Source organism: Engraulis encrasicolus, chromosome 14 (genome assembly GCF_034702125.1).
Source record: "Engraulis encrasicolus isolate BLACKSEA-1 chromosome 14, IST_EnEncr_1.0, whole genome shotgun sequence".
Lineage (NCBI taxonomy): Eukaryota > Metazoa > Chordata > Actinopteri > Clupeiformes > Engraulidae > Engraulis > Engraulis encrasicolus.
The window spans coordinates 22036646-22046387 of record NC_085870.1 but is presented as its reverse complement, the minus strand read 5'-3'; the positions used below and the strand labels follow the sequence as shown (position 1 = coordinate 22046387).

The window sequence follows — 9742 nt, the reverse complement described above, 5'->3', positions numbered from 1 at the left end:
GGCACGGGCACGGAAACGGAAAACAATCAATTGATTTCACGATGGGGGGGGGGCGCAGGTTTGGGCCAGGGTGTGTTTCTCGTGTGGTACGTGTGGTACCTCGACATGTTTCTGTAATCTAATTCAGTGCAGTCATGCTCATCGGATCATATGATACAAACAATGGCCAAACGGCCGTTAATACAGTGCATACAATGCAAACAGTTAATGAGCGTGAGGGGACAATCACATCGTGCGACGACTTGGCTAAGTAAAGCGCGCTTTGGGAACGCGGCCAAACGGAATGTTGTTGTCTTAAAAACAGATTTCCAGCGAGCTTAGTGGCTTGAGTAAACAGAGGAAAAACATGCTAAATTACTGAACGTACTTGGCCAACAGTACGCAGGCTGAGAGAGTGTGTGTGTGTCTGGCAAATATTTGTCTTTATTGGTGAAGCGTGGTGACAGTGTTTACTCTGTCAAAAAGATACGGTTGTTCCCAATCATTCGAGTCGGAGAGCATCAAGCGAACCGCCTCACCTTCACGTGCGTGTTTACATGGGAAGGGAGCGCGCGTGCACTTCCTGCGCATTGAAAGTGTTCGCGATACTCCCAACGTGGACCCATAAATGAATGGTGGGCTCGACCTCCACATCACGTAGCGCCCATTTCTGATTGGTTCTGTGCTCAGCTGGAATACACGCGGCCATGAGTATATATTGTGGCAAGGTGTAAACCCATTTAAGGGAAAGAGAATTATCCGAAAGCGACATTTACGCACACTCTCCAGGTAGCGCAACCCTTTTTTGTGTGCGTAAAGACAGGATTTAGAGAACATGAGAACGCAAATTCAGAAGGCTCCACAGATCCTGGAGCTATTGCAAAAGAAATCCGTAGGGCTGCAACACTGCAAGCCCACGTCTTCTGTCTGCGTCTTGGACGCCAAGGATGCTGTGCCCAGCGCGCCGTGCGGACACACTCTCGATTCCATCCCAGGTCCAACCAACTGGCCAGTGTTCGGCAGCCTCATTCAACTGCTCTTTAAAGGCGGGCTGAAACGCCAGCACGAGGCACTGGTAAATAATAATAATAATAATAATAATAATAATAATAATAATAATAATAATAATAATAATAATAATAATAATAACAGTAATCCATATGCATATTGCGTACTATCTAATTGTTGCCATTACTTGATTGTGTGCATTTGAGCCAAAAGAAGGCACGTTGTCAAAATATAACAATTGCTCTTAGGTGGACTACCATAAAAAGTTTGGGAAGATTTTCCGCATGAAACTCGGATCTTTCGAATCAGTGCACATCGGCTCGCCCTGCTTGTTGGAGTCGCTCTACAGGAAAGAAGGCAACTACCCTCAGAGACTTGAGATCAAACCATGGAAAGCCTACAGAGATCTTCGGGACGAGGCTTACGGACTCCTCATCTTGTAAATACGCATTATGTCTTTACTCGTCAGTTTTGTGTGTTTCTCGGTTTGTTTAAAGATGTGAATTGACACAATGCCGTTCATACAGAGAGGGGAAGGACTGGCAGAGAATGCGAAGTGCATTCCAACAGAAACTTATGAAGCCGACCGAAGTCATGAAACTGGATGGCAAGATCAATGAGGTCCGTGCTTTGATCAAACTCCCTCCACCATGTGCCTATACAAACGCAATTGAGGAGAAATCACGTGTTAATCATTTTTATTTTTTCCCCATCTACCAGGTTCTCGCGGACTTCGTCAAAAGGATTGAAGTAGTCAGAAATAACGGAAAGATCAAGGACTTGGACTATGAGTTGAACAAGTGGTCTTTTGAAAGTGAGATTTTATCTGGTTACTATATTTAAATGAGAACTCAGAATTGACTGAAGCCTACTGTAGGCTGTTGTTTTTGATTAAATTAAGTGAAAGTGTGTGTTTTTTTTCATTTCAGCGATTTGTTTTGTCTTATACGACAAGAGGTTTGGACTTCTTCAAGAGCATGTGAACGAAGAGGCGGCGAACTTTATAACGGCAATCAAAACTGTAAGTGATGGGCTTAGCCACAATCTAGTGTTTTACTGATTGTACTTTTTTGTCTATTGATGCGGACCCGAAACCGCTATCTATCCTACCCCTCCTCTTTGTACACAAGTGGGTTAGTTCTGAAAGTCTCACGAAACGTTTGCAGTGAGTTCAGCGAGTTCACAGAAATCGAGTGTTTATGTTTGCGCTAGCCTAGGCTACTTAATGTCACAATGTTAAGTTGTAATATCCACTGTGTATTTTGGGTGAAGGACAAGTTCTCAAACAACAAATAACCCACGCCCGACGAGATAACGGATCAAAATTTTGATTTATGGACATACATGGGGGTTTACTCTTCACGTGTGTTCTTTTTTATTAATTCCTTTGCCTATGAATGCCTATACATTTGTCATTTTAGTGAATTAATGGGATTCATTTTCATGCTCGTTCTGTTTCTTTCCGCAGATGATGAGCACGTTCGGTGCCATGATGGTAACTCCTGTAGAGCTTCACAAAACCCTCAATACCAAGACGTGGCAAGACCACACAGCCGCGTGGGATCGGATATTCAGCACAGGTAAGCTACCCTACGACTTAAGAAATACACGGATCCTATAACTGAAATGACGTGTGACCCACAATCGGCTCTGCATGTGCACATTTCCAATCAGGTGCTGCGCGCGCTCGCTCGCGGTGAAGCCAGCTCTTCCCCTCCTCTCATGTGCGCAGCGCGCCATGTGCTCCCCGCGGGAGAGACTCGTAGTAAACTGGATGACCTAAGGGTGAAATTGCAGCCAAATATTTGTAGTAGCAGCGAGTGAGGGAGGGGAGAGAGGGTGAGAGCCAGAGGGTGGGAGGGCGGTGAATGGATGGGGAGGGCTTACAGCGAGCACTGCAGTGATGAGGGCAGACCGAAAGCGGGAAGGAAAGGCATTCAGACCCCTGGTTAGCTAGTGCCTGCCACCTGTCTTACACCGCACCGTACTACAAACACACACACACACACACACACACACACACACACACACACACACACACACACACACACACACACAAGCGCACGCACGCACGCACACACACACAAGCACGCACGCAAAGCGCGCACACACCTTACTACAAACACACACACACACACACACACACACACACACACACACACACACACACACACACACACACACACACACACACACACACACATAATTTGGAAGCACTGTTTACGTCTGTGTGTGTGTGTTTTTTGTTGTTGTTTTTTTTTAACTGCATCCTACTTAGAGTGTGCACTGCAACAGTGGAATGTTCCCTTTGGCAGGATGGAGTGAACATTAGCCTTAGTTTTTTAAGTGACTTGTAATTAGCACACATGTTATTCAATTGTATTCGTTACCTCATTGAGTGGGTCAAGATGTACTGTTACAGGCTGTACTCGTCATGACCCACTGAATCAGTTCAAATGCTGAAACTATTGCTGCTATTTTCTCTTCTTAAGCTGGATAAATCTTTTCCTTTCTTTTCTTTTCTTTTCTTTTCTTTTCTTTTCTTTTCTTTTCTTTTCTTTTCACCTGTTTTTGTAAAAAAAAAAGAAAATCTGAAAGGAAAAAATCTGTTGCATAATCCAGTTCTGGCTATGTTTTCTCAGCTAAGGTGTACATCGACAAGAAGCTGAACAAACAAGGAAGCGAGAAGGACCAGGACTTCCTGTGCGACATCTACCACCACAGTCACCTGACCAAGAAGGAGATGTACGCCGCAACCACCGAGCTGCAGATTGGGGGAGTGGAGACGGTGAGTACAATATGAATCCATACCAAATGGCATGATACTTTTTATTTGTTTATTTTTCAAATATATATATTTTTAAGGCTTTTGTCTTTATTGACAGGATAGTGGAGGAGAGAAAGGAAATGAGTGAGTAGAGAGAGAGACAGGGAAGGATCAGCAAATGACCCGGGCTGGAATCACACCTGGGTTGACGGCGTAGTAACCCAGTGCCCTACCGTTAGGGAGGGCCACTTTTAAAAAAAGGAGGGGGGGGCTTTTAAGCCTTTATTTTATGACAGGACAGAATAGAGGGTGACGGGAAGCGAGTGGGGAGAGAGACTGGGAAGGCTCAGCAAATGATCTGGGCCAGACTCGAACCCGGGTTGCTGGTGTAGCAGCCTAGTGCTCATCCGACTGAGCCAAGGCTGGGCCATGGCATGATCCTTTATTACTTTATCGTCTAATTTGCGCTGAAATCCCTTTTGCATGTCTGGGCATAATTAATTTATCCTGTTAAGACACAAAGATCTAAATTAGCTGTTACCAGACTGGCAATGACCAAGTCGTAGTGCATTTCTAAAGACCCTGTGATGTGTCATAGTAGTGTAGTACTATGGTAGTTCACCATTCAATGACTATTACAGCGTTCCACTGGTGGAACACACACACAGACAAAGACAGAGACAGACACACACACACACACACACACACACACACACACACACACACACACACACACACACACACACACACACACACACACACACACACACGCGCGCACACGCACACGCACACGCACACACACACACAATGCATGCTACTCTTACAGGGATGGAGTTTATTTATTTATTTACCTGCCCTGTCCCCCCCCCCTTAGTTTTGTGACTTAAGTTGTGTTGTTGTATTTGTGAGCACACACCAAATAACATTTCAAACAACTGTATACTTTACTTTACTTTGTACTTTATACTCTTGATATGGCTGAATAAACTTGAACTTGATCTTGATATTAGTTTTTTTTCTGTCTCTTCTTTCTTTCTTTCCATACATTTCTCTCCTCTTCACAGACGGCCAACAGCATGCTCTGGGCCATTTTCAACCTCTCCCGAAACCCCTGTGCCCAAGGGAAGCTGCTGAGGGAGATCAGAGAGGTGGTGCCAGCGGGTCAAGTCCCCACGGCCGAGCACATAAGGAGTATGCCCTACCTCAAAGCCTGCCTGAAGGAATCCATGAGGTATGTTAAGTTCTCACATGTACGCACGTGCACGCACGCACACACACACACACACACACACACACACACACACACACACACACACACACACACACACACACACACACACACACACACACACACACACACACACACAATGCATGCTACTCGTACAGGGCTGGAGGTTACACCTCCCGACCCCACAAAACCCCCACACACACACACACAGGCTTACCGTTAAGGGCCACATTTACCGAAAGTATGAACAACACAAACCATCTGTTATAGTTATATTGATAAAAGAGTTTTTTTTGCTGTACTCTGGCTCAGCCATCAAGGCGATTGCTCAACAGCACTTCCGAGAAACCCTAGAGTGCTTTTGTGGGTCAAGCCTTAAATTGAAGCCAGCAGGGTCTACTCTACACCAAAGCCCACCCCCCACCCCCCACCCCCACCTCCACCACAACCACCACCACCACTACAGTACGCTGGCTGTGTGAATGCCATCAAATTATTTTGCCTCCTCACCCTGTCAGTCAAATCTCAAACACCCCATAAAGCACTCCCGCCCTCTGTCTGATTAAGTACACAAAGAAATCCTAGTAGAAGGCATCTCCAGCCGTACAAAGGTCTACTCTATTAGGTGTGAGTAAAGCCCCATGCAGAAAGAAGGCTTAGTTACGGACAATACTGTCTGTGGCAGCTCAGTTTGTTTGTTTGTTTGTTTGTGTGTGTGTGTGTACTGTGCACTCAGTGCCCAGTGACCTAGAGAAACGGCTTCACCCCCCCTTGCTGTAAGGCCTCTATTCATGGATACCTCCGTATAACAATGACATTCGTTTAGACACGAAAGTAGTGTCCCGAGACCCGGCGGAACGGGAACAGGGTTTTTTATTTCTCAGGCTGCTCTGCTCTGCCCGCTGGGAATGTTTATGGTGTTTGTGGCGGATTACAGGACCTTGACGCCTGTGTATGGAGTCATGGCCCTCATTGCACTATGTTCTACTGCACACAAGGATTATTCACTCTGTTACTCTCTTTCCCTCTTTCTCTCTCTCTCTCTCTCTTGCTCTCTCTCGCTGTGTCTCCTCTCTTTCCATATCTCTCTTGCTCTTTCTCTCTCTCTCTCTCTCTCTCTCTCTCTCTCTCTCTCTTTCTCTCTCTCTCTCTCTCTCTCACACACACACACACACACACACACACACACACACACACACACACACACGTTCAGCTGCAGCAAGGTTTACGCTTGTCATATGAGGTGAAATGCTTATGGCTTTTTTTGTTGTTGTTACAGAGTCACCCCCTCCATCCCCTTCACCAGTCGCACCCTGGATAAGGAGACCATGCTGGGAGACTACACACTGCCCAAAGGGGTAAGGCTCATCAGCATTACGCCCCCCAACACACACCTAGCCAGGCTACGTCCTCCTAGTGATGCAACACCTTTGTCGTTGCTTCTAGTCTGGTCAAGAGCAATACAAATATAGTTTCTGAGCTCCCAGAAAATCGGGAACTCCACCCACTTTGTCGGACACAAGTCAACCAGTAGTAGACCTAGGGAGGCGGGTCAACCATGCCATTTGGGAAATGTTAATTGTTGTGCTCTTGGTCAGACCAAGTCTCGAAGAGATTTGGAAGTCAATGATAATCAGGCTAACACACTGGACCCATCCATCTCAACGCCAGATGATCGTCCTGCTACTGTACTCAAGACTTTTTTTTAACCACTGTAACATTTACACATTTGTGAAATGTCAATTCCTATTAGTGGCCATTACTCAAGTTTTGTATTTGAATCATGAACAAGTCTGACAGGCAGATCAAGATGCGTCCGTCAAACTCTGCCGACTTGTGGACGCAGGATGCAATTACAATTTAAAGAATGAGTTTCAGACGGACAGACAGACAGACAGACAGACAGACAGACGGACGGACATAGCCTCCTACAGAGAAGCTAGGACACATCTAACAATGGACATTGTACTTGAAGACTTGCTGGAAGACTGAATTGAGGATGTGTGTGTGTGTGTGTGTGTGTGTGTTTGTGAACCTCACTAAGTCAGCTGTCTTTTCTTTACCTCCTCTGTCCACAGACGGTACTGGTGATCAACAGCCAGGCGCTGGGTGCCAACGAGGAGTACTTTGATAAGGGGAAGCAGTTCCTGCCCGAACGCTGGCTCCAGGAGAAGAGCTCCATCAACCCCTTCGCCCATGTGCCCTTTGGCATCGGGAAGAGGATGTGCATCGGGCGCCGCCTTGCCGAGTTGCAGCTGCAGCTGGCACTCTGTTGGGTAAAGACTCATTTGAATATTATTAATCATTTTAATACTAAGTTAGCAGAGCGGTCAAAAGTAAAAGTAAATTCATGGAGTAAGTACAACACTAGCACCTGATATTACATAGCCACTACACCATTTGCTCCACAGTGCCTAATGAGGTAGATAGACTGGGTTGTTACTGAAAATCACTAAAAATCCAAGAAGCCACCACAAACCAATGCACAGTCAGCTGATTGTGAGACAAGTACAGACAGAGGTCTACTGGTTATTCAGATAAGTTACCTGTGTTGGACGGAACTGTTTTTTTTTTAAACCTTTACTTTTATTAGTGTTATCCTTGTATTTTATTTTAGTTGGTTAGCATGACAGACGACGTTTTGGCCTAAGCCTTCTTCAGTGTCTTGACGTTTCGGTCTAAGCCTTCTTCAAGATGCTGAAGAAAGCTTAGGCCGAACCGTCTGTCTCTCATTCTAGCCCACTAAAATAAAATACAAGAATCACACCCGAGAGTGCAGCTTTTCTAGAAAACACGAACTCTGACTGAAATCTGGCATTCTTCGGTTACATTCTGTCTTATTTCCCATAAATTGAAACTAAAAATGACTGCTGTGATGAAATAACATAAATCATTTACTAAATGTGATAAATGTGGCTTTTAGGAATGCATTTTTTTTTGTCAGATCTTATTCTGAAAACCAAATGAAGTGAATCATGTTGAAGTTACTCTTTCTCTCTTGGCCCATTGACTACAACATTGTGTCTTTCCTCATGCTTGTGTTTTTCAGCTGATCCAGGACTACGAGATCGTGGCCACGGACATGGAGCCAGTGGAGGCCGTCCACTTCGGCACGCTGGTGCCCAGCCGAGAACTCCCGGTGGCATTCAAGCGGCGCTCAGGTAAACAGCCTCCCACCTCCCACAGTAGCACCACACCACACTGCAGCGCACTAACCAAGGCCGTGTCACTAGCTCTATCACCTCTATTCTGTTCTGTTCTGTTCTATTCTATTCTGTTCTATTCTATTCTATTCTATTCTATTCTATTCTATTCTACGTATATCACACTCATGCTCTGCAGCCAGTGGAGGAGGGTATTTCTCATAGGTTTACTTTCCACATAGAGTTAGATCAGGGCTTCCCAACATTTTCCAACTTGGGGCCCACTTAAAATTTTCACAAAATTTCACCTCTAACCCAAAAAAAACAATAAAACTCAAATAAATCAAGATCAACACACTGAAAAATATACTTATGAGTTTTAGAAAATTATTTCAAGGCCCACTTGGAATACCTTCAGGGCCCACCAGTGGGCCCCAGCCCACAGTTTGAGAATCACTGAGTTAGATATTCGACACAAACTGGCCTTCTTCCATTACACCCTATTCTTATTTTCCACAAACTAAAACCAATAAAGACTGATGTGATGGAATAGCATACATAATGAAAATGGGAAGAAAGTCACTGTTAGGAATGTGGATTAATTTATTTTGTCTGATCTCAAGACTACACAGAGAGTGAATCAGAATCCAAATGCTAAAGAAAATAAGATAATAAACATATAAATAAACATAAAAACCAAAAAAAGGACCTCTGTGATGAAATAGCATAAATAATGTGATGAATGTGACTGTTAGGAATGTGTTTCCATGATATCTTATCATTTTGAAACCAGATGAAAGGAAGTGAGTTCTCTCTGACTGCACGTGCTCGGCAGAGAGAGAGGGGGAATTTCACCCAGTGCTAACGATTAACCAGTTGCACAGTGCTGATGAAATAATACAAATAATGTGATGAATTCGAAGACTTTTAGAAATGTGCTGTGCGGTGCGTGCGTGTGTGTGTGTGTGTGTGTGTGTGTGTGTGTGTGTGCGTGCGCGCGCATGCATGCGTGCGCGCGTGATATCTTATCATTTCATGACTAGATGAAAGGTTTCATTGGTGAATCCTGTCCTGAATTGCTAAAGATTAACCCGTTTTTCATTGCTCCTGTTCTGCTCTCTCTTGATCAGGCGAGGAAGAGGCCGTCTCAGTCTCCGCCAGCTGACTCCAGTAGACCTCTCTCCTATAGGGCCCAGAGGCCTTCACACCTGCTGCTACACACACTTCACTTCTCCTCTTGTATACCTCACACCATGTTATTGTATTTCCTACATAATATTATTGTATTCTGCTGCATTAACTGCAATGATTAGCCTTTTGACCAAATAGTCAGGCATGTAGACATTTTACTGATACGGTCTCCCATGGTGACTGCCTACAACTACCTTGTAGTTTTGACTTTTTGTTGTCTTTTAACAGTCTATGAAATGCTATCATTTCTGTGTATACACTAAAGTATTTCTTTTTAATGTAATATAATATATATATATATATATATTAATGTAAGAAAATATATTATTTACTTATATATTCAGTAAATACATCTAATATGAGCATGGTATTTATGTATATAGATGTAACATATTCTCATATATTTATGTATTCAAATAAACCTTC

General features: G+C 44.2%; 1 protein-coding gene across 1 annotated transcript; it reads left to right on the top strand.

Annotated features, from left to right (window-relative positions):
* Nucleotides 1–633: 633 nt before the first annotated feature.
* Nucleotides 634–9742, top strand: LOC134462268 (1,25-dihydroxyvitamin D(3) 24-hydroxylase, mitochondrial). The gene is made up of 12 exons (XM_063215196.1): nt 634–1054; nt 1236–1426; nt 1515–1608; nt 1708–1801; nt 1917–2008; nt 2456–2567; nt 3630–3775; nt 4819–4985; nt 6262–6340; nt 7061–7258; nt 8032–8143; nt 9256–9742. The coding sequence occupies exons 1-12, from the start codon at nt 815–817 to the stop codon at nt 9288–9290; spliced, it is 1560 nt and encodes a 519-aa protein (XP_063071266.1). The 5' UTR covers nt 634–814; the 3' UTR covers nt 9291–9742.